The 25,959-nt window shown below is 41.1% G+C and overlaps 1 protein-coding gene across 1 annotated transcript; it reads right to left on the reverse strand.

Annotated features, from left to right (window-relative positions):
* On the reverse strand, positions 1-25,363 carry GLIPR2 (GLI pathogenesis related 2). The gene is made up of 5 exons (XM_071456006.1): positions 25,006-25,363; positions 13,026-13,134; positions 9,474-9,577; positions 2,516-2,593; positions 1-1,560 (listed from the first exon to the last, which is right to left on the reverse strand). Exons 1-5 carry the CDS (start codon positions 25,016-25,018, stop codon positions 1,400-1,402), a joined length of 465 nt encoding a protein of 154 aa, XP_071312107.1. The 5' UTR covers positions 25,019-25,363; the 3' UTR covers positions 1-1,399.
* Between the last annotated feature and the right edge of the window lie 596 nt (positions 25,364-25,959).

Raw genomic sequence — 25,959 nt, forward strand, 5'->3', positions numbered from 1 at the left:
TTGAGTTGTTCATATTCAAAAATATTTATTTTTCAGTTGTTCATGATATGTGTCAAATTCTTGGTTACAGCAAAAAATTGTAACAAACAGCATCACAGTGACATACAATCAAGCCATGAGAGTGCAGTTTATTACAACAGTGTAAACAAAAAGAAGTATTTCTGTAATGGCACTGTCCATGAACCAGATTATGCATACAGAATCCCAGCAAAAGTCAAGAGAAACTTTTACAAAGAAAACAAGCCCCCACATTGAAGCAGAGTATATGAACCTGGCCAAAAGATTCCAATCCACATTTAATCAGAGAAGAGTGTCCCCAGAATTTTTGCTTGGCTTGTTCTTAATGAAATGAAATCTTCATTGTTTTCAAGGCATCAATTCAGCACATGAAATAGTACTATTATTGAATAATATTAGTAAAGAGCAAGCATCTTTTAATTATGACAATGTGAATACCCCTACTGTTACGTTATTAAAGGAGATGAGATGATTTGGGAATATTATTGCCTGTATAGCATGACACCTTTAAAAGATATTCCTTAGGAAATAAAAATAAATTACTGAGAAACAAAATCCAAAGTACACTGTCAAAGACACGTTTTTGTGCATAAATATCAAAAAAGTAGAATCTTATTTTTATGCAATGGAAGTAAACAATTTTATTATAATACAAGGTACATACTGTAAACTGTAGGATGCACTTTGAACTTAAAATATACTCATCTCAAACATATTTTGATATATCATCATCTAAAATGGGATTAAAAAATTTTAGGGTTTTTTTTTAGATCATGCATTAGTTACAGCTTGCTTGATGGCCACAGTTTTGCCAGCAGCCTTTTTGTGTTCTGCAAGATCCTCTTAATAAAAACACACAGGTCTGAATTCCACTACATGTACCTTTCTTACAGGAAGTTTTGCATGTGTTCCATCTGCAGAGAGTGGGTCCCACAACAGCAGGAGGTAAAGACAGAGCAACTAAGGTACAGTTATTAAGAAATATTGGACAGCTGGGAGTACATAATATAATTACAAGCTGGTATCTTCAGTTTCCAGAAAGCTATACATTTGTTTGTTAAAAAAAAAATAGACATCCAACATGTGTTTACTCACATGCTGACACAGAGCTCATGCAAACAATTAAAAAAAAATTACCCATGTTATTCTTCAGAAATGCTGCTTATAGTTCATCCTCAAATAAACTGAGGTCCCCTCAGAAACAGCAGGGGCCTGATGTGCAGATTGACTCAAGCAAAATGTAATTGCTTCCTCCACATTGAGACGTGAACAGAAGTATCAAACAGATTTCATTGAATTGGGCTTCATTTCAATACTGTTAGGTCCAAATCCAGGTTCACTTGTCATTAAGCAATAAGACTACCTTAAAAAAAATTAAATATTATTTTCTTGGAGGAAGAACATTTTCTTCATAATAGCCCGGATTTACTACATTTCCAGCTGGATCATATCTAGCCACCACAAACGTTGAGCCATCACTAGCAGATGCCTTTCCAACTCCCATCTTTTTTGTGTTCTTCCAAACCATTGCTGTAAAGTGACCTGAAGAAAGAGAGAGAAACATAAACATTCCCTTTAAATACTAAATCTGTAACATTTCCTTTAACATGTGAGGTGCTGGAGGAAAAAAGAACAATACACAGCTGCTTCTTTGTGTAACATGAGAACGAGCTAAGGACATGAAAAGGAACCCTACCTCTAGCATTTTGTCTTGAAAACCCCTAACCTGATTTGTTTTCATACTACTATTCCCATTTCCATGTTCTGTATCCAAATAAGAACATGTAGCAGGAGAGTTGTAGAAGAAGTAGTTGGATAAGTATCTGATGTAAAATTTGACAGAGACATCACAGTCTGTACTCCCTGCAGTGTGAACAGCAGTTCTGGGAGTGACTATTATTCATTTGCTTTAACTGCCTCATACTCCCCCATGTGTTTGCATGTGCAACTCTTCAAAAACCCCACTGTTTTTGTGCCTTCTTCTGCCTAGTTTAATAGCCACCCCCACATTGTTGTTCCCACTATGCATAGGCAAATCCCAAAGTCAGGGAGAAAAGCGTCATTTTCTTAATTTGAAACAAGGTCAGGTACCTCTCTTGCTTGAGCTTTATTTGAGGAACAACATTCTCAAATTCATTTTGCACTAGATTGTTAATATGCAGCAACAACCTATCCCCAGTCTCCAGATTTTAGCTGAAGTGATCTCTGTGAGTGGAGTGATATAATTCAGCAGAAGTCACATATCAATGTAAACAACAACACAGTACATTTAGTAAGACTCCAATGAGATTCCAGTTTAGTATTTCTTACAAATTAATTTGCCTTAAAATAAGTTGCCTGTTCAAAACTTTGAAGTCAGAGGAAAAATGCAGTACTAAAAAACCCCTACAAATTTTGTTTGTTTTCTAATTTCTCAGGGTTTTTTACACTTTTGTCAGTTTTTAGCATAATAGTAGAAGTTTCATTTTTGAAGAGACAGTTCCCAGTCTGAACTTACCTGTCCTAGAAGAAAACCCTGGGTTTTGAAAGCTGTAATTTTTTATTTCACTGTACCACCTGTCAGCCACATCTTTTCCTGAAAGACAAAAGAAATGTGCTGCAGAATCATGACATAAACACAAAAGTGTAGCTCACTTACAGCCTGGCCAGTAAGATCTTCTGTAACTTTCAGCTTGGAAGGTAATGAAGACACATCTCCCTCATCTTGGATAAGTGCTCCTGTCATCAGGCTTACACATACAGCTCTCACCAGCTTCTTCTTCCTCTTGAAATGTGTTTGAAAATGCCTAAGTGTTCCCGGTTTTCTAAGCAAAAGGTCACACCTGTGGATGCTTACCCCTTCTAGCTCCAGGTAACCCAAAGAAAAATTAAATTTCTGATGTCTTTTTAGTTTCCCGTGTTCTCACCAGCATTGAATATTTCTGATTTCTGAGTGCATTTATTTTTAGTGGTTTCTACCTAGCACTAAAGCCATTGTGAAGGTGCATTTTGAGGCACCATAATCTGGGGTACTACAGAAACCTCAAATTTTCATACTTAGGAGCTGCTTCTGTGTGGAAGCCTGTGTATCCAGCATTGTCTCATCCCACCCAAGGCTTTCCCTGACAACAGTATGACTACAGCCAGGGATGTAGCTCAGACCCAAATCTGCAGATGCAGTGCAGACAAATGTCAAATGTTACTTGTTTTCCATTACTGGTTGTTAGGAAATTCTTGTGCCAAACACTGGGGGGACGAGAGGGGTCAGGTTTTTCCCTGAGCAACCTCAATAATTAAATTTCTGCTTAGCATTCCAGGATGTATCATCCACACAAGGCCAGGAGATTTCAAAGCAAGCTGCCAAAGCTGTTGAGCCTGACATCATGAAGAATGCTGGTCCCTGGTGGACTGTTGGCTGCAGAAGAGCAATGAGTCATGCTTTGCTATTTTGCAGCAAAAAGTCTTAAACTTGTGCACTTCTAGAAGTCAGACACTGTGTTAACTTCTTTAAACTTCAGTTTGTTATGACTGAAGTCAGCTAAAAGGATGATGATGTTACCCTGGCAAGCTGGTTGTCAGAGCCCTAGCTGATAAGCAAATATTCAATGAAATGTTATCTTTAGAGTGGTTTATGAACTTGAAGTACTATGAACTTATATTCCACACTGGTCATTAGGAATAGTGCTTAGTAGAATAAATATTTTTTTTCTACATAAAAAGGTAACAAAACATCTCTTGCCTCCCAAAGTAAAAGTTTCGGGAATAATAATTGGTTTCTTCTTTTCCTGCTCTCCTTGCACCAGAAAGACAAACCCACTAGACCTGTATTATGGTTGAAGTATGTAACATATATTTGTTCATTTCTTACTTGTATTAAAGCTAAAATCAAGACTAAAAAAGAAAGTGCAAATAGTGACCTTTATGCAATACAAGGGGAAAAGAAAAAGCACATAGTAAAAAACCACAAAACAAACCAATCAGATCATGCTGTCCCACTCTAGATTTCATAGCTATGAAGGGTTTGTGGTAAGCTGGGTGTAACAGAAGTACAGAAGGTGACTGCTGACATATCAGACCTTGTGAAGCCCGTGTATTCTATGTGTACTAGTGCTGAAGTGACTATACTACATAAGCAAGATTTTAGCAGATGTAAGACTACATTCTCACTGCTGCCAGCTTTTTATTCCCTCTGTTAATGTATCAGTGGGATATAGTATAAACAGTATTTAAAGAGAAAGTCACCCCCACTCTGCTTACTGTAGCTCTGAGAAGTGTGCCTAGGCTGCACGTGGCAGAACTTAAAATCTCCATAATGCAAGTATTGCAGGGCACATGGAAGTTTTGACAAATATAATATCTCTTCATAATTAATTTGCTTTTAATTTAAAGAATACTATCATTTGAAAAATTGTTTGCTTTAATTCAAGGGATATAGCAATGGCATCAGGTAAGACTGCTTCAGTCCTGTACCTGAAAGACAATGAGCATAGTTGGACAGCACAGTCTATCATGTGTTAATTCCCAGATTTCAAGGATGAAAGCTTTCAACTGACTGAGGCCAGGTAGTTAAAGCTGAGAAGCTGATCACTATTCTCCATTTTTCACATGCAGGATCAAGTTTTCATTATATAGCATTGCTGTCATCATCCTTGAATTAAAAGAGTCATGGCCTCATAAACTGTGAGAAAATAAAGACTGGCTTTTTTCCAGCAAAAGAGAAGGTCACCAAAGGACTATGAAACTTTTGGCAAACTGTGTCTTGAAATCATGTTAAAGAAGTGCTTTCTAAGTGAAGGGAATGAATGGTATCTGTCACATGGCACGGGAAGTGAGGGAGAATCCAATGTGGAAGCTACTACCACATGAGAAGACAGATAGGTACCTAGGGATTAAACAGTCTCTCTTTCCTCTGAAATACTTTTCTTGTGATTCTTTGCCCTTTATGGAGCAGTAAACAGTGCCCTGGTGGGACACAAACCAAACCAGTGTTGAAAGTGACAGCTGGCACATAGGCAAGCTGACCAAGGAAAACCCCTGTTTTGAACCCAGTGACCTCCAGGCTTCCAGAGAGAAAACAGCACAAGGGTCAGGAGTGTCCTGAGCCTACCTGCTTTTGCAACAACTTGCATCCTCAGACTTACTGGTTCAGAAAACTGACCACAATATTTCCACTTAAATGTATTATGGAATAAATGATGCAGTCATATTTAGAGTCTATTTTAATTGCTTTTCAATATTCTGTTGAGAACAGCTCCCCCTGCTCCCAAAGTTCCCCCAAAACAAAGGAAGTTGGTTGCTGTTCAAAATGCTTTTCAGTCAGAAGAAAAAATACACAGAAAAGAAGTTGCTCACATTCTTCATTCCTGATCAGAGCAGAAATGATAAAGTTTACTCCTCTCAAGAAGCACATGGATCTGCCCTACAGTCAGAGCTGCAGCTTCTCTTCTGTTGCTCTGCTGGTGGAACTGATTCATAAATATTCTGCTGGGCTTTTTTATCACCCTTCCTCTTTGCCCTACTGTAAACTACACTCAGAGTTTCAACACTTTCACTATGGAAACACAGTTTGACTCCACCCTTGTCCCAGTGAGAGAGAGCTCACTTATGACCTGCTCAGCTAGGCTTACTAGATGTTCATTTCAGAACAGGCTGAATCTCACTCTAATGAGCTTCAGTCATGATGGACAATCTTCCTCAGGTGAAAACTTGGTGCAACAATCCTTGAACTAATGTCCAAGTATAGTTTTGCCCAAGACTGGGACCAGAACCAGCACAGTGATTTGATTTTACTTACATGAGCAACATGCTTGCAACATGGCCACACTGACTGTGCCTCAAGCTTCCTCCAAGGGTCAGAGGAGTGACCATGAGGGCTCAGTCCAGATGAAGTACTAACAGTCTAAATAATGTCCCCCTTGTTATCAAGGGGCCACTGCATGTAAGCAGTGACCCAGCCATGCTCTGCATCTCATCAGCTGTGCTGTTGTCTCATTAAATGTATTTTTTAGCTATTCTCCTGGGTGAGGAGCCCCATTCTGTGTAGATGTTGAGGGTGTGAGTGCCAACAACTGGTACCAGACCAAGGATTGCAGGGACCTCTGTGTGGTGCCAGCAACTGGAGCACCAGCAAAGCAGAAGAGGGACCAGCTGGTGAGCAGGTGAAGTGCTCTGTGGGAGCTGCAGAAGTGTATGGCCATTGCAGCCTGGGTTCTGGTCAGCAGCCAGGGACCTGTGTGTATGAGATGCACTGTGCTGGTGACTGGAGTGGAACTGCAGCCTCAGGGTATGTCCAGGTGCAAGCTGCTGGTGAAATCAGGATCCAGGGACAGCTACTGGGCAGACTGAGTGTCTGAGTTCAGTTGCTGCTGGGATCCACACTGGAATTATATTTCTATTATATACATATATATAAACATATGTAATTGAACACTATACAATATACATTATATCTACCTTTAAATCATTTACTGAGAAATAGATACTTGCATTTTTTACTTATATATACTCCAGTAACATATATTGGAACATATATTGAAATCAGCTGGAAAAGGAAAGAGGAAGAGGCCGCTGGTGCTGTTCATTTTAATACTGACTGCATCTGTTTGTGCTGCTCTGCACATAAACACATGTCCATGATATAAGTGTGTTTGTGTAAGACTGGAAACACATTCCCAGCCTGTGCAAGACTGGACACACATTCCCAGCCTCACCATTGGGAACACAATGCTGTGGCAGCCCTATTCCTTTATTCAGCTCCCCTCAGCATTTAACTTCTCTGGGCTCAGCCTTAATGTTTCTCCTCATACCAAAGAAAGCTTAAATCCTCAAGTAATCCCACTAAGTTGCCAAAAACATTCTAATAGAATCACATAGACCATATTTCTCTGCAAATGGGCAGCACCTCAGTGATCTACTTAAAAACTAAGTTTTCATAAATTCCTTCCACCAGTCTGAGGGGAAAGAGGGTAGATTTAACACTGCCTTCGAAATAAAATATCTACCTAGACTAAAGTCATACCAATGGCTTTTGGAAGTAATTCTCTGCTTTCAACATCCCTTATGCAGGTCTTTACTTTATTTTACTTTATTTAACACTATTGTACGAGCCTGGTGTTAGACAGCAAGAGATACATCAAGGCAGGCCTTCAGTCAGAGCACACTCCTCCAGGGCTTGGACAGACTGTGCTTGTGCTGTTCTGCACACTAGTCCCAGCCTTAGGAGACCCAGATTCCTCCCATGACAGATTTGGGGGATAGCTGACTGGATTTCTCTTACAAACTCTCTGGAGTTCATAAACCATAGTGCTTCCACCAGCAACAGGGCAGGTTCTTCTCAGCCACACCAGCCATCCCAAACAGAATTCAGACATCCAGTGCTTGCCTGCAGCCCCCAACACATGAGAAATGAGATGAGGCATCCTGAAGCCTGACATAGCACAGCTGCCAAGGCAGGCTGCAGTCTCTGCATTAGTGGCAGATGACAGCTCACTTATTTGAACACAGACAAAGAAAAGTCTGCCACAGAGCAGTTCCTGCAGGACTGGATGGAGGAAACAGCTGTCAACTCTTTCTTGGATTACAGGGATAAACATATTTCTAGCAACAGCTTTAGGCTATGTAACTCTAAAATCCTGAATAGAATTCAAGGTATTCTTGTACCAGGAGAGGAGTCATATTAGAAGGCTTTATAGTTGAAAGCTTAAGCCTTCACTGAAACAAGAAATGCATCTTCTGGCATTATTACAGAACTCAGCAAGAGCCAAAATAAACAACACCATCACTTTCTGAGAAAGAATACAGAGTATTCTAGAGGTTTATTGAGTCTTGCTTTATCTGGGAAAGAAACCAGAAGACACTGCCTGCCTTTGTCAAGCCCCTGAATGGATGTCTTAATCCAAATTCCTGCCTCATTGAGCAGGGTACAAATTAACTATCCAGAGGGAACTATATGAGAAAAAGAGGAAGAATGAACCAACTCCACAGAGGTGAAGACTAAGCCGAGATAAGAAAATAACTTCCTTTGAAGAACTAGCTTTCTCACTCTGGTACTTCAAGTGATCCTGTTGCATTGGAAAAGTAGAAATGTTTCACAGAACAAAAGAGGATGTAGCTTAATTTGCTCAACATGGTACTTAATCGTGTGGATAAAAACCAGCAAAACTTCTCAAAACTGGAAAGCTATGTATGGAAACTGTGCACTGAAGAAAACAGACCACATCCAGAGAAAAGACAGACAGACATTATGTAGAAGGATTTGTGTGTTATGTTTCCAGCTCTCTAAAAGGGAATTCTGTGGCTTTAACCTCAAGGGAAGGAGCACAGGCCAGTAACACAAGAAAGAGCTAAGCTCAGTCAGTGAGTCATAGCCCCTATGCAAACTCTGCCATACATCTGTGTTTTCCCATGCTGCTCCCAATCCTTTCCTCACACCCTTGCAAAGGACAGAATGCCAAATATGAGCAGATCAAATTGTACTTTTCCACCATGGGTTTCTTTTTCAACAGGAAAATTGGGACTAGAGTTGGCACCTGAAGAGGAACCAAACAGCATCCCTGGGACTAAAACTCACTAAAATTTCCAGGTCCTTCAAACAGAGCCTCCAGTCTACAGAAACGAGCTTCTGTTTCTTTGGGGCTGTGCTGGAAATTCCAGGGGTAGATTGGAATAAAGAAAGCAAGTGGTCACTTTTAATACATCCCACCTGCTGTCCCAGCAGGCTGAGACATGAGCCCTGCTCACTGGAAGGAGGCAGGAGGGAAGAGCCTGGTGAATCTCTCTCCAGCTGAGGGCTTACTACAGGTTGTCAGCCTCACCAAAATTCAGCTCCTGGGGCACCCAAACCAAAGGCTCACAGTGACAAATTACACTTACAATCAGAAAATACATGGAGTAAAATAGTCTTCAAAAATATAATAATGAAAAAGGGCTTAAAGCCTGTTTGCTGACAGAGTGGAAGATATTAGTGGAAGGACATTAGCCACTGTCACTTTGGTGTCCAGTCCCCTGCTTTTACCCCCACAAACAGGAACTGCTGAGCAGTGTGCAAGAGACATTTTTCCACTTCCCTGACCACAGCTGGGTTGTGGGCAGACCTCTCTTTGGCTGGGACAAACTAAGGATAAAGGTGAAATAGGGGGCATTGTCGACTTCCTTCTCTCCTGCATGGACACACAAGCACCACTAAAGACAGCTCCACAGCAGGGACACAGGGAGAAGCTGCCAAGTCCTGCTTCCAAAGGGGCATAACACTCCCCCACAGTCCCTTACTCCCTCTGTGCCCACAAATGCTTCTTATTCTCAGGACACACCAGTAACTGCAAACCAACAGCCTTGTCCCCAGGGAGCCTGGGCTGGGCTATGCTGGATACATTTGAAGTAGAGGAAACTCCAGCACTCTTGCTACCAGATGCAACCCAAAGTACTTGAGATAAGGCATTTATCAAGTGTCTGTGAGACAACAAGAGAAGAGAGCTCACCTGATTGGTCATAGGATGCCCATGCTAGGTTTTCTCCACAATTCCCATTAGCAGACTCGGAGCTGTGCTTGAGGACCCTCGTGGTAGCCAGTTCTTCTGCATACCTAGCAAAGGAACCACACATTGAGTCAGGGACCACAGCTGCAATGAGCAATAAGGAGGAGGAACAGGAGGAAGAGAAGGATATGCAAGGAAGGAATTGTGCTGGAAGATGACAGGTTTAAGTCAAGTTGCAAAGCCCTGAACCAGAGATGCTTTAAGGTTACATAGATCAATGAGTTAGGCAAAGGAAAAACACATTTTCCCTGTCTTTCATGAGCATCTGTATAAATTCTGAGAAGAGCCTAGAAGAAATCAAAGGGCAGATTCCCTTGCACCACATTTAACCAGCACTTGGAAATCCAACAGCCATCCTTAGCCACAGCTGCAGGTGGAAAGGGAAGTATTTACAGCAATTGCTACAGGTGCCACCTCCTAGCATTTCTAGGTCCCTTACAGGAGTAAATTAAATGTTCTCAGTGAGACTGGAAAAAAACAGAAGTGGGAATTTAGTCAAAGAAAGCACAAACCCCCTCCATTTACAAATTAAAGAAAAAAAGGTGAAATTCAAAAAAAGAGCAATGTACCAGGAAACAAGATGGAAGAGAAGGGGATCACATGGAGACTCTCAGGCAACAACTGTGTAAACCAACACAGGGATAAGCAGCACTGTTTCTATAGAATTTGACATGTGTGCGAATGTGGGATGTATTTTATTTTCTTAGAACAATAGGGTTAAGAAGAACATAATGGGTAAAGCAATTACTCTGTTTATTCAACATTGGAAAGGCTTCAATACAGAGATAGGGAAATTGGAAAGACCATTTGTTATTTCTTATAGTGGCAACACAGAGTCATCAGGTCATAGATTTAAAATTCAAGTGAGACAAAGCTCTTCTTCCACACTGTGCAGCAGAAGTCATTGCCACAAGACAATGCAGGCACCAAAGCACACGTGAGTTTGAAAAAGAGAGAGGCAAATTCACAGTGTATGGATGTGGGGAGGAATCTTCATGGCATATTAATGAACAGCAACAAATAAATGAGGACACAACTTACTGCTTAGGAAAATGGTAATTTCCAGGATAAATCTGTAATTTCCAGAAGAAGATAATGGGGGAAGGATCATATTTGTTTTGTCCTCCTACTCCTTCCCTAATCATGAATTACTGGCATCTGCCAGAGGCATGAATTTTGTCCAGCTGAACATTTTGACCCAAGCTAGCACTGCAGTCATTAGGTTCTAATTTCCTTCTGCCCTAATCCACCCACCAAAACAAAAAGAGGAGTAATTAGCTACATCCATTAATTTAAAAATAATGAAAACTTGTCAGTTGTCAGTTTGCTAGATCCTGGACTGGAGGATCTTTAGATGCTATCTCTACAGTTCTGTAATTTTCCTAAGGATCCTCATATCCCAAGTTAGAGGCAGGACTAAGCACACATTGCAGATGGATGAAGCTGCCAGGGATTTGAGACAAAAGGTGATTAATCCACTCCAGCTCAGGCAGCTGAAAGCATGAGATTTTCATCTGAGATCATCACCCTATGCTTCATTACAGTCAGAGATAAACAGACACCTTCTGAGGCTGACTCATCTCATGTTAAAGCAGGAATCCAATAGTCAGTTCACCTGTCACAATAACTGAACCTGAAAATAGTAGGAAACCAAATAGTAGGAAACATACCATTTTCAACTCAGGTAGAGAAGCACAGAAAAGCACCCAGAGAGAAAAGCACCCAAATACAAACCAACAAAGATGTATATATATATAGGATATACACAAAGAAAAGGTCAAGTTCTTTTTTTAATTTAAGAATATACAAAATCTGTCTTGAAAAATATGAGATTTCTTAAATTTCATGTCTTTTATTCCAACCAAAACATTTCTTGTTCTTGCTATCAAGCAGTTTTACCAGTCTCTAAACATGTCTTAATTCTTACAAGTTAAGTTATAGACCTCAAGCAAAGAGAAGTTTCCTATTGTTGTTCATTGCAGCAGGGCATCAGCTGAGACCAAAGAGGGTTGTGAAGAATTTCCGAAGGATCTAAAAATACCCAGCAAGGGCAACAGCACACTCAGAGATAAATGTGCAGCAATGCATATTTGATAGAATAATCTGAACTATTCATACAAGCCAACTTGTTCAAACTGAGTGTTGCACTTCTGAGACCCAACAAGTGCTATTGACAAGTCAATGAAATCTCTCCCTCACTGTGAGCATGAAAAACAGAACCAAAAAAAAACCAAACCCTTTGAAGAACAGAAGGAAAGTCCCAGCAGATTACAAGATTGGTGAATGAGTCACTAGCATTCCACATTTTAGGAATACTGTATCCAGTTATAATGGTGTCTCAAGAAAAAAAGAAAAAAAAAAGAAAGAAAAAAAGTGAAAACACCAAGATTTTTCTTCCTGCCAGAGGTCATGTCCACATGCCATTTACATGGTGTGTTGTACAGCACAAGACCTGGGAGAAATCTGGAGGCAGTTCATCTGTGTGACATCTGTGTCCCATCATGCTGGGACAATAATCAGGTTCTGGAAAGACTACAGCATCTCTCTCTCCCAATCACCCAGCACAGAGAAATCTGCATGGTTATGGTAGAAAGCTAATGGGAGAAGATGTCATGTGTAGAGTAGGAATCAAACTGCCCACCATTCAATATAATTTATCTTCTGAATAGTTTAATCAGCATTTACTCCTTCAGTTATCTCCTTTGTACTGTGAGGATCATAATTAAAAAATAATTGAAGATTTTTAGATCTACTTTTTGAAAAAGATTGCTGTAAAGAGAAGGGAATTCCTATGGTTATCATAACTACAGCTGTGAAGAGAAAGGAATTAATATGGTTATCATGACTACAGTAAGGAGGACAAGCAGTATTGGACTCAAATGTCTGTAAGGAAGACTCAAGTCAAAGAGCAGGGAGATGAATTCACTGTATGCTAGACTGAGAAGAAGTTGTGCAGTCTTCAACACTGGAGTAGAGGCAAGATATTTCTTTCCTGACAGAACAGAGAACATATAATACTTTTACTTTTGTGGCTGGGAGATAAATAAATTAATCTGAAATTACTTCGTCCTGATTCCACTGATCTTAGACCAGTCACCACTTCTTACCATGAAAAAGTTCTTTTCTCGCTATTTCAGCAGGAGTAGATCTTCTCCTGCAGATGACAATCTCTCATCTGACAGAAGTGGTGATGGAGCATGTTTTAGACAACTGCCCTCTGCAGAGGACACCTACCAGTGCAGACAGATGTAGTCAACATCTGAAAAAGGCTCCAAGAAAGATTTGTATCGTTGTGACCATGTGTCCATGCGACCAGCTACTGCTATGTGATGGAAAAAGAGGGGATGCAAGAGCAGAGTCCCACACTTTCTACTCAGTAAGTCTTCACTTGTTATCAGCATGTCAAAAGGCAAATATCTTTGCAATAAACACAGTCAAACCTAACAGATAAAAGTGTCACAAATCTCATTAGAGAAAAGAAAGGACTGAACTCACTGTTGGGCTCCTCTGTTTAACTTCTTGCAGAGTTTTAATGGGGGGACTCCATGTTTCTTCCTGTAGTCATTGTGTACTTTCAAGACTTCTTCAGCAAATTGTTTGGAAGCTGAAATCACATTAAAAAATTGGAAAGGTCTGTCAAATACAGACATTAGTGAAGACAGAAAAAGCATACTCTGAACCCAAGCCCTGGTGCAGGCTGGATAGAAGAACACAAGGCTACCACCCTCATTACCTGGCAGCAGGATGAAAGGAACCACTGACTTCCATCCAAAACCAAACTCTAACAGACCCTCCCATTGGGAAAGCTACAGACTCACCAGAGGTTGAAGAAAACTGTGATCATTACTGCTTTCCTCAACAGCAGGTGATTTAAGGTTAGTCAATCAGTTTGTCAGTTTAAAACCAAAATCAGTTTGACTGACTTTCATTTCAAGCTCTCAGTGCACCGCATCACCATTCCAATTTCAGAGTAAGCAACAAATAACTCCTCCAAGGAGATGCATTAAAAATGCAAATGATTGTCCCTACATGCAAGAATTATCTGTATTAGTCAGGGCACCACCTAAAGAGAATGAAGATACTAAAATGTTTAGATCTCTGCATGTACTTGGAAACATGCACCATTCATCTAATTCATTTTCTAGTACAAATTCATAGAAATCTCAAAATACACCTTTATTTGGCTCAAGGCAAATAAATGTTCACAAACAGCAAGTGGTAAGGAAAGAAACAACTACTGTGGCATGGGTTTTTATATTTATTAATGATTCATCAGCTTCATTTCTGAATATCTCAGTTAGCATGACTACCATCATTTACCTTGCAAGGCACTTGGGAAACCCGAACAGATCCTATGACTAAAAAGAGTTTCCTGTTATTAACCTTAGATTTCTCAGCTTCCTCTCACTACTTGATTCTGACAACTGAAATCAATCATTCTCTGCTGTATTAGCATTATTCTCCTCTGCTGTTTGTAATGATGCACTTTCCCCACAATAGAGCTGCCAGTTTGCACACACTGCTCCCAGAACGTTTTCCTAAGGTGATTACCCAGCTTACTCTCATGCTTTAGGCTGCACTTGGAGTTCTCTCTAGCTCCTCAATAGCACTGGGATAATACAGTAGCCTAAAATAATCTTAGTATCCAATGCACACAAGAAAGCCATTACAGTTTCCTGCAGTCCTTAAATCTTTTGAACACAGTCAGAAGTTGGGTTGGCTCTTTCCTGATGAAAGTGTCATTGTGGACATATATCTAATATATTCTCCATAACATGCTTTCAGGCTCACGTTTTTGGTATCAGTTTGTTGGTATAACACAGAAACCCTGTTGAACAAGGTGACATCTGCCCACCACCTTCTTCCTCTTCAGTTCTCCCTCAATTTTGTGTATCACACGTTGCACATCACCAGGAAAACAGGCACCTCCATTCTGGTATTCAAGCACACAAACTCCTAATGAACCTGTCTCATCAGTCTGCTTACTGTAGCTCACAGCTCACTGATTCTATCAGGCTAGAGTCATAAACCTCTCATCTGCTCTGTTACAGAGGTAGCCAATTTCTACAGCATCTATCAGAAGTCATTGAGGAAAGCAAGCCTACATCCAATTCACACCCTTCCCTGATGCAGGGGGTCCAAGCTTCCAGCAAGGAAATGTTAAGACAGCCTACAAATTAGACATTGAAAAACACAGCTTTGAAAGTTGCATCACATACTCCAGACTACTTTTTTTTCTCTTGAGACCATGCTAAACTTGTGCCTGTTATCATCTAGACTTAATATCTTACCCACTCAGCACTGAAATAGTAGATAAACAATCTGACCTGCAAGTATGGAAGTTTCTATCCAAATAATTTGCTCTCAATGACAATATCAAATTGAAATTCTAATTTAAAAAAAAAAGTCAACTGAAATACAGATTTCATCAGTGCCCAGTCCATAGATTAACAGAAATACTGCATAATATAGCTCTGTACTAACTTTCTGACTTACAAAGAGTAACAAGTCATGGACAAAACTGAGTTGCTTCTAGCTGCAACAGGCACTGCTATGCTGTCCCTGGAGAACCTCCATCCTCCCTTCCCCTCAAAGGTGGCTGCTATAGAAATGCTTATCTTCTGTGACTCAAGCTCATGTGCTAACCACCTCCCTCTGTACAGCTTTTCCCGTGCCTGATGATGTGTGGAGAGGGACGCCCAAGTGCCAGATATATTTCAGATTTGTTTCAGAATGCATGTTAAGTTTTTCCATTTTACCAGTGTTCCATACACTGAGAAGCCAGGCATTAAAAGTGAGAATTAATGGGAGTTTTCAGGCTCCCACCCAAATGGGAACAGCTTCCCAAACAGCTGTGGAGACATACTTCTTTCCCTTCACGTAAGCTGCTTAAGCTGCTAAAAAAATTATTTTCTACTGCCAGAGAGTTAAGTTTGGTCATGGATCATTATGCACCTTAATAAGTAAAACAATTGAAAGTATTAGATACAGTTGCTTCCTCCTCAATATTCAATTATTTGCCTCTATTTCTTATTCTTCTGGAACACTGGCTAAGATTAATGGCAGCATGTGATGATGAATTTCTAGGCTATGATGTGGTACAGAGCATACCTTACAGCTGTTACGCTCTTGGACTTCCAGGTTCATTGATCAGCTTTGTGTGACAGGGAAAAATAGGCAGAGGAATCTAGGCTGCCTTTTCCCATCACATTTGTTTTTCAGAGAATTCTATTTCTCTATTCTTACTGTCTCTAAGCAGCGCCAATCTATTCAGTCTTTCTTGCATGAAGAGCTCTTCATGCCTGAACCCATACAGCCACTTTTTAGAGCTGTCTTCTCCTGCCATTTCTATTTTAGTTTGGGCACCAAAACAGAGGTTACTTACCTGAACATGTGTTCCACAACACAAACTGCCCTGCATCACCTTTGCTGCTGTCAACTGTGCCTCCTCCACTGCTCTTGTGGAGCCACAAGATGGTAAAAGTGAATTGTTCCACAAAGCACCAAATTCCTACACATCAGAAATGCTGTGGCTATCCTTTACCTCAGCACTCAGGACACACAGCATTATAGCAGGCACACACATGGCTAGCAAAACAAGCATATGTTTTTATGCCTAAGTATCCACCCTGGTGACTCAAAAATGAGCCCTGTATCAATCTCCAGAGGTATTGTTTATTTTCAGTGCTTTTTGTCCTATTGTTTATGGATTAATTTTCACTGGTAATGTATTACTTTCCATAAATACTAAGTTTTTCTATTTAGCCTTCAAATAATTAATATATAATGCTAACAACAAAAGAGAGTTGGGACTGTTCAGTCTAGAGAAGACAAAGCTTTGGGGAGACCTTATTGTGGCCTCTGCTTAAAGGGGGCTTATAAGAAAGACAGAGGCAGACAATTTATTAGGGCCTGTAGTGAGAGGACAAAGGGTAATAGATATAAAATAAAATAATGTAGATTCAGGCTAGATGTGTGGAAGAATTTTTTTATGATGAGGGTGGTGGAACACTGGCACAGGCTGCCCAGAGAGGTGGTGAATAACCCATCCCTGGAAACATTCAAGGTGGGGTTGGATTGGCCGCTGAGCAACCTGATGTAGTTGAAGATATGCCTGCTCTGGAGGTTGTATTACAGGACCTTCAACAGTCTTCCAGCCCAGATTGCCCTATGTTACTATGAAACAAACCTCATTCAGAATCCTACAGAGAAAGGTACCATTACATCTGTCTCAATCTCTCTTTGAACCATGACAGAGGCCTCAAAAATCTTCACCCAATGTGTGCATTAGAGGTAAATTGAGATAATGACCCCACCTTTCAATCTTCCCCCAAAAAATAAATACCTAGAAATTTGCTCTTATATTAACAGGACACTGCATGTTACTTCCATGTTACTCTTTCAGGCCCAGAACCCGGGCAGAAAGAAACTATCTTGCTTCCAGCCAGGTCAGGGCTAATTTTTGCAATAGCCAGAAGGGAGCACAGCTAGGACCTGGAGATTATTCTCTACCACTTCTCATGATTTTCCAGGAATGGGAGAAGGGGTCTCTTCCATGTCAAGGCAGCGTGGCACAATCAGCTGTTTTAGGCTCCGAGTGGTAGTGAGCATTTGCATATGAATCACTCACCTGTCTTGTACATTTTTCTATTAATATTGTTGCTGTTACTGTTTGTTTTCTTCCTGTTTCCAGTAAATTGTTTCTCATTGCTGTTTCCAGTAAATTGTACTTACAAGTCCTTACTTTTTGTTTCTCCAATTCTCCTCTCCAGCCACCCATGGGAAGGGAGAGAGGAGACTGAGAGAGCAGTGCATCATTTGGGGAGGTTTCAGTAGGAACACTAAATTGGAGAAAACCATTCCTAAACCACAACAGAAGCCAAAATACATGGAGAAGACAGATGCAAAGTAGATAGAAAACACATAAAAGGTAATTAAGTAATTGTTTAAACACTGAGTTTAAAGCTCTGCTTTAAAACTGAAATCCCTTCAGTCTCCCTTGATTCAGCAGAACTGCTCTACTCTACACTGGAAGTGGGTTATGGAATAAGAATGCAGCAAATACAGCTTTTAGTATGCCCAACAGGTTTGTGGAAAAGATTAATTAGAATTAGAAGCTTTAGGGAACTGTAAAGTAACTATGTCAAAAAGTCCTCTGTTACTGTCCCAGGTAACTGATATTTCTATTGTGACAAACTTCTCAAAGCATATTCACCGACTGGAAACAAAATTCTTGAGTAAAAGAGATCCCAGCTTCTAAAGTCAACATTTGCATCTAGACTCTTCTAAGAGAGCTGACATTTATTATTAATCTTTATCCACACTTAAAATGTAACTCTCTGGAAACCATCCCTAGCTGAATCTTTCCCACTGTGAGAATAGCATTCCTTCTGTGGAGGAGTGATGGATGTCTAACTGATATGAGAAATGTTAAGAAGACAGTCTGTGTTCCACTGCACTTTGACTCAGCACTTTGGTTTGAAGCCACAAATGCTTCAGGGTGGTCTCATGCTGGCTGGGTCTGCAGCAACAGGGAGTGAATGTTCCATGCTTCTTTCTCCACATATTTAACTGCACTTTCTTGCCCCCCATTTGGGACTGTAACATCTTCCAAGACTGGGCCTTAATGCTTGATGTCATTTAGGAAAATGGATCTGACACTCCAATTCATGAATTATTTCCAGCCATAAAAACTGATCTCCTCCAGTGTTAAACTCCCTTTTTCTTTAACATAACTGGCTGATTGCTTGGAAATATACAGAAGAAATGAAACCATGTATAAATCTGGAGGAAAGATTTAATAATACTATGTTTAGAAAGTATTGTATCCTGGGTGGGGTTTCCTTGTCTCCTTTTACACAATCAAGAATTCAAAAAAGGGGCAAGGTCCCCATCCTGTACAATAAGCATTTATGAGAGATATCACAATTGTTGGTACATGATTTCCCTTCCAACCTGAGTTATCTTGTAACCTTACTAAAAGTTAGAAGAGCAAGTACTGCTGATGAAAGTGAAAGGAATTGGGAGCTATAATTAGATACCAGTTTACATGGGAGTAGTTTCCTGGAACGTTTCTATGTTTGCTGCTCAAAATAGCTTTCTCTTCAGCTCAGGAGATCCTTCTTCAGGGAGGAATTTCTGTGATGCTTCTCAGCATCCACTTTTGCCTGAATTTTCTCACACACTTGCTTATCACTGGGGTGAGCTTCAGGACAACAGTGAGATGTCTGAGTTAACTGCATCTGATGGACAAGGACCCCACTCATTTTATTACCTGGGCTTGCTCTACAGCAAACTGGCAACTTAATAACCTTGCATTACCTGTGCCACACAATGTAACACACTCTTTTCCCTCATACCCAGTCTGGGGCATGTGGCCTGAGAATATGAAGCTGTCAATGCAATAATGTTTCAATGACATTAGTCATGTCACTATTTGATTGCAAATCCTATTCTTGCTATAATAGACAGTGCTGATTACTTCCTCACTTAAGGCCTTTTATAAACAGTAAGGCAATTGACTGCCCTGATTAAAAAGGAACACCTGGTAAACTGGAGGCTGAACAGCTCTGAGAGGCAGCAGAGCCTTCTGTGATACAGACATTTACAAAACAAGCAGCACTAATCAGCAGTCTTGAGGTCTTGAGCACTGACAGAAGCAACTTTTCACTTCCACTGGAGGCAAGGGTGTGAGGAGAAGTCCTTGGCTTGTAGCACCTGTCTCCTCCAAACTGACCAACAATCAGAACAGCCAGCAATCACTTCCATGGAGTGACATAAGGTCGGAACTGACTGCTCGTCATCTCCAGAGCAGCCAGTCCTGGCTTTGCATGAAAAAAAAAATCAAAAGTGTTGTTTTTATTACTATTCTGCCAGGAAGGACACCTGAATATTGTAATCATGCCACACAGCCACAGAGACATTTGTAGGCAGCTAATGTGTATGCTGCTATCCCTTTTAAAAAGGCTAAGGAGACTCTCCCATCAGAAAGACCTCCTGTTCTTAATTCCAACTGCCACAGAATTCCTAGGGCACATGCACTTCCAAACACAAAGCTACAAGTGACCTGTTTGTGTTAGAATCACACTTTGCAGGAGATGCAATTCATGTAATCTTCTCCATCTCTTCTTTCCCCAGTGCTGTATATGCCTAGAGTTTATAATTACAGAAATTTATTGAAGAAAATAAGGTGCAACTATATTCAGTAATGAGTAACAACAGAAATCAGTTGTTTTGAGTAATTGTACAGAAGTAATTAAATTGAAATGGAATATTTTTTTCTATTCATATTTTGCATGCTGCATGTTCTTATGCTCTGTAGATGGACAGCAACAGACACAACCTTGTTTTTACCCAGTGCCAAGCTGATTTTCCATAGCACTTCTGGCTGTGTGGTGCCAACCAAAGTCTTTGGAAAGTGAAGAATTTTGCAAACAAGAATCAAAGCGAGATAGAAGTCTTCTGGGATGTGCTCCTGCATTTTACACCTCTACCATTCATGTTCTATCATGGTTTGGGGTAAGCATACCTGAACTAGTTTTAATCTCATCAGCTCCAATGTCCTCCCACCTTGTTTTTCTGCCAAGGACATCCAAGATAGCTGTGGCAATGCTCAAAGTATGTTTACTTATGCACCTCCCTGAGGCATGGAAATATGGCCACGCACATTTCTTCTGATCACTGATCTGTGTGAACTCACCCATCCAGTACCCAAAGTCAGGCAGGGAGGCACAGAAATCTTTCTTTACTCACATTTACTATCAATTACACCGCCTGTTTTTCATCCCTCTGCTCAACAGGTTAAACTCCAGTTCTCACAATATAAAATCTTTTTTTAAAGGGTATTTATTTCATAGAATCATAGAATAATAGAACTGTTTGGATTGAAAGGGACCTTTGAAGATCTTTGCCAATCTTCCTGCACTGAGCAGGGACACCTTCAACTATACCCTATTGCTCAACCTACCCCAGCTTCATCTGGCCTGACCTTGAACATTTCCAGGGATACATTAAATGTTTACAGTGACCTAAACAGACCCATATTTTCTTCCTACAAAACACCCCAGAACTCCTACCACCTCCTCTCACCTACTTGCACGGGAGCCAGTTCTGCACCAGGGAGATTGGGCACCCACACAGCCTCACCTCATCCCCCTATACAGGGCCACCCAGCCCAGCTCTGGCTGCTGTTCAGACCTTCACAGAATGGGCAGAACTTGCCTAGATCTGCCTGTAAAAACAGAACACAGATAGGCTCCAACTTATCTTTCGGAGAACAGCATAGCCACTACAGAACGAGAGCTCTGACATGGCCTTCTGGCCCGTTGAGATAAATAATAAACAACAAAACAGTTAAAATCAAAATACTTGTTTTCTCATACTTTTTGTTCCTGGACATAGAGCATCAGCAGAAGCAAATTCAAACCTAGGCAGGACACACACTACCAACTGTATGGATAGAAATGGGTGCAGGGTTTGCATGTAATAAAAACTTTCTTCATGCTCAATTTTTTTTTTTATGTACAGCAAAATAGCATGGGAAACCTTGGTAGGTATCTCAGTTACTACAGACCATCACATTCTATCTTATTCTTCCTCAGCCCTTCCCACTTGCGTCAGTATTTATCTGCTTTGGACACGAGGAGCTAAGGGTATAAACCAACAGCTGACAGGAGCAACCGCTGTTGCACGGGGTGGCTGCTGCACTCTCCTCCCCCACCAAAACCCTGATGCTTCAACAGACAGGTAGAAATTGGGCCCAGAATACTGCCAAAGCCTGACACATTCCTGGAAGACTTTTTTCTCTGCTACTTATTGAACTTGAACCCAGCAATCAATGTCTTCTACACACAACTGTAGATGTGGGACTAAGAATTGAATTAACTTTGGTTTTGAAAAGTCATTTTCCCACCACACCGCCAGTTCAGTTCTGGTGTAAAGAAAAAGACAGTAACTTGTGTTGGCTAGTTCTGCAACTATCCCAATGTTACCAAATGCAAAAGCTCAGTTTCTAGCAGTTCAGAACAATCCATCTTCCCTATCCCCTCCAGTACTGTAAAGCCAGCATAACTCTTTACCATTTTGGCAGCTTGGGAGTATCTGATTTCTCAGAAAGCAAACAGGTCACTTGTCCAGTATGCCTGTATTTTTCTCATGACCTGACATGGCTGTCTCTTACCAGAATGCTGAAATACAAGTCAGTATTTCAGCCGAAGACATAGCTCGTTCTGCAGAAAACACAACAGTCCTTTTTACTGTACTCTGAAGATGCATCTGAAGAGTTAAAAACCAGCACATGCTTCTAAATGAGATTAAAACCAGCATGGAAAACTGCATTGAGTCTGGTTCCTGTCTTTTTTCCCTTTCTCAAAACCCTTTCTCAGCCCCTCTTTGTTATGTTTTGTTTTTTTGTACTGACTCAACACGCAGAGCAGAGGGTAACTCCCAGCCCTTTCTCTGGAGTCCCGCCCACATTTGTAGAAGTGGCAGAAAAAAGGAAAACCAGCAGAAAAATGAAACAAAACCAAACTCTGTAAAATGATTGCCGTATTTACTGTGCCTGACCTTGACACCGTCTGCACACACTTGCCAGAGTAAAGAGAGCTATTCTCCCACAGGGAGCAAGTGGGGCAAGCTCCCTTCCCCCACGAGGTTGAACCCGGGGGGAAGTGGGAGAAATAAGACTTTTAGCAGCCTTTCCTACCGCCATGCCAGCCTATTCAGAGACTCCCACTGCTCAGCAGAAATCCACGTGCTCCAGAGCGGAGGAGTGGAGCTCGCAGCCAGCTGCTTTCCTGAGCATCGCCTGCAGCTGCTGGGAGGGATGGATATCCCCCGTGGGGCGAGGGCTGCCCGCAGGACCCCGCCTCCGGCCGCGCACAGCTGCAGCGGGGTCAGAGCCCTGCCAGCACGGCAGTCTCAGCAACAGGGCAGCCAAGAGCTGCCAGCTCCCCATCCCCTCCTTTCCTGCAGAAATATTGTCCCTGTCTTCTTGGTTAGAGCTCTCTGGGATCTATGGGGACGGCTGCATGCACCCCCCAGCAATCCAAATGGTGTCTGAAAAGGGACGACCTGGGGGAGGGCAGAGGGTCTCCGTGTTTGGCTTAAGTGTTTGCAGGAGTTATGACCACGGGAGGCATTTTCTAACCCTGACAAGGAAGTTTCAGTATAAATTTGGTTTCATCAGCCTGTAGCTTTCAGGGAAGAAAGCTGAGTCAGAGGTGCCGATGGTTTCAACACTCAGCTCTATCCAATGAAACGCAGAGTGCTAAGTCTCTAGCTCTGACACTTGGAATGAGCATTGCTTCAAATATAATCTAACAACTAGTACTACAACATTATTGGAGAGTTTTTACCGAAGAACTGAGATTTCTAATAGCAGGTTTTCTTTGCGTGGGGATACTTAGACCTCAAGACAGATTTACCAAAACCAAGAAGTTAAAGAAACTGCTCATTTAAAGTAGTGGCCCTGCTTGTCATGAATTAGAGCATCCTTAAATTAAACCTTCAGGTAATCCCTGCCTTAACCTCTCTGACCCAGAAAAGAAGCAAGGGATCTGTTCTGAGGCCAAACAGATCTGTCATGCAACCAGTTACATGTTCATGTACCTTAGTACAGAGAAATTTGTCTGCATCACACCTTAAAATCACTAGAGCAGGAACACATTTTGTATTTCACAAAAAGCACAGAGGAAGCAATACCCTGTACAACAGCTGCTCTCCCCATTCAAAGGCAAACCACACTGAATGATCTCAGAGAGGAATTTGAAGACTTCAGGGAACTAGAAAGGGCAGATGGGATTTAGTCAAAAAACCAATTGTCAGGACAGGATCTCAGTTTTATGATTCATCTAAAAATATTGCACACAGCTCAAAGACAATAACCTGGACGTAGTTTAACATTGGTTTGAAAAGCATGACACAAATAGAAAACATTCTTAACACATACCTAGATCTCAAGTTCTATTTGTATAACCACTTAAGGCTGCAAACATTACCCAAGCCTTGGCAAAGGGAGTTTCTGGTCTGCCATTGTTCCTAAGTTTGTAAAAATCAACTAATGCACAGCAATAAATATGCAAGGGAAAAAAATGAAGATGGTAATTGCCTTATGACTCTTTTAGCAATTTTCATGCATTAAAACAAAAGGAGATTTTTATTCCTTTTGGGATTGTGAGATGCACAGTGGAGTATATCTACTGCTTTTGCCCAATGTGCTTTGCTAATGTAATGTAAAGGCACTACACTGATTTGGTATTTGTACTTCTTAGCATGGGAAGTGCTGAACTTGATACTTCACAGCGACTATGCTTATTTAAATTGTTATAGGGTTATTTATCCCAATCTAGCTGTCAGGATATGAGGCCAAACCCACCCACTGGCAGCTGGACTTTGCCAAAAAAAAAAGCAGGTGGCTTGTCTGGACTGGGTGTCATACCAGTAAGCCCTCTACAGTCATATTTGCAGACAACTCTGATCTCATCTAGCAAGCTGACCTTTAAAAATAAAGAAAATTTTTTAAAAACCCAATATGCCCATGCTGAGGCCCTTTAAAGTGTTACTCACACAAAGATTTTCTTTAAGTTTCTCTGAAGAGGCGTAAAGTTTTGAGTTAATCGAGTTCTAGGTTTTGCTGAGCATGTCCCCATATGTGCTGTTCACACACAGGACAGACAGACAACATGCCACTAGGCTCTGATTTGTCACAGAAACAATGCCCTAAGAACAAGAACAAAAAGTCCCATCCAGTTTCACTGCTGTTTCAGAAATTCAGGACAGTTTTTTACTCATGGCCTTAACAGGACAAAGGCGGAGAAAACCCGGGGCACTGAGCACTCCCTTCTGAAGGTCTCTGGCTCCTTGGCAGCTTTGGAGAAGTCTCTCCAGCCCAAACTGAACAGGGCACACAGACAGCCAGCAGCAGTGGAGTAAGAACCAAAGCACAGGCAGCAGCAGCAGGGAAAGGCTAAAAGAAAATGCGCACAGCTGGGGAGAGACTTAGGAGCTGAGCAAGTCTGTCCGCAGTTAAATAGTAACCAGATCTTACATCTAAATCCTTCCGACAGGAAGGTGATAAAGCTTACCCCCCTCGAAGCATCCTGCAGCTTATCTGCAAGGCTAATAAGTTCTGTCACACAGCAAGACACAAAATAACTTTAAAGCTACAGGATTCATAGCCATTTTTTACAGCAAAGCTAAAGTACTTTAAGTTACAAAATACAAACTTTATAAAGTTGTATATGAAATACAACTACCTCTACACTGTGCAGGCTGAGGAGGGGGGTCGCTTTTCTTTTCTTTTTTTCAATCCAACCCTTTGTCAGAGAGAAAGCTCCTCCCAGGCTGTACCATGCACAAATGAAAGCAGCCTTCTCCGAGGAAAGCCACTGAACGCTTTAGCAATGCTTTCCAAGCACAAAACCAGGCACGGACTTTGTGCGACCACACAGCCAACTGCACGAAGGCATTTGCTCACCTGATTTCCCCATGACCAAGTGGGTTTCTTTTTTTTTTTTTTTTTTTTTAATTTCACCTGCTTCCTCCTCTCTTGACTGAGTTTTGCCGCTAAGTGCCGGGATGAAGTGTTCGCAGTTTCAGCTCAACTTCTTCATTCGCCTGCGACTGCTGCTGGAAAAAAAAAGCCAAACAACTCAGCAGCACGAACCGCTACCGCCCCTTCTTGAGCGCTGGAATAAGCCTGCCCATGCCTTTATAAGGCATAGGGACACCGCTCTTTTTTCATGAAAAGATCCTGGTTAGGGTCAGGAGCTATTTATCCTCCACAGTAACCAAGCAGCTCCAAAACACCATATGTTTTCACATACCATTTTAGCTTAGTAATCGCATCTGTCTTCTGATAAGAGTAGGCTGTGAGAAGAAATTCTGCTGACAAATAGATCTGCTGCCACAGTGGGCATAGCCCATGGGGCTCTCATACAGCTAAATGATGTTGAAGTTTTACCCACCTGCTGTACATGAAGTTGAAACAGAAAAGTGATAAAGCACTTTGAAGTACAACTACATTTGTATGTCTAAAATGAATCACTTCCTGCACTGTTACAACATAACCTGTAGAAGGTATTAGTAAAATAAGATTTTGCAGGTTAAAGAGGAGCTGTGCTGATGGTGTGTTTCTGTGAAAAGCATTGGAGGTATGTCTCATTTCATCTGTGTAAGCACGCTATGCCACTGTTATCTACACTTTACATCAAAATGCCTCAAGTTAATCTGGCAAATATTAACCACTTTAACTACAGTGAACATGATAGTTTGATTTAACTTCAGAAGTGCTGCATATCTACAAACAGTAATTCAGTTACGTGTTTCCAACTTTCATCTTCTCATCATCATAAAAATCATCTGAGGTTAATGCTTCCCATTATTTTACAATGCCTTTGAATATTTCAAGGTTCTTCTTGGTTTTGTGCCA

The sequence above is a fragment of the Agelaius tricolor genome, unplaced genomic scaffold (genome assembly GCF_023055355.1).
Source record: "Agelaius tricolor isolate 1412-34295 unplaced genomic scaffold, bAgeTri1.0.p SCAF_2, whole genome shotgun sequence".
NCBI lineage: Eukaryota > Metazoa > Chordata > Aves > Passeriformes > Icteridae > Agelaius > Agelaius tricolor.

Bases quoted from the DNA above. Each gene is read 5' to 3' on its own strand.
- GLIPR2 (XM_071456006.1), bottom strand. The intron at 2,594-9,473 runs GTGAGCTCTCTT...TTTGTCTTTCAG, and splicing joins GGCATCCTATGACCAATCAG to GAAAAGATGTGGCTGACAGG. The intron at 1,561-2,515 runs GTAAGTTCAGAC...CTCTTTCTTCAG, and splicing joins AGGGTTTTCTTCTAGGACAG to GTCACTTTACAGCAATGGTT.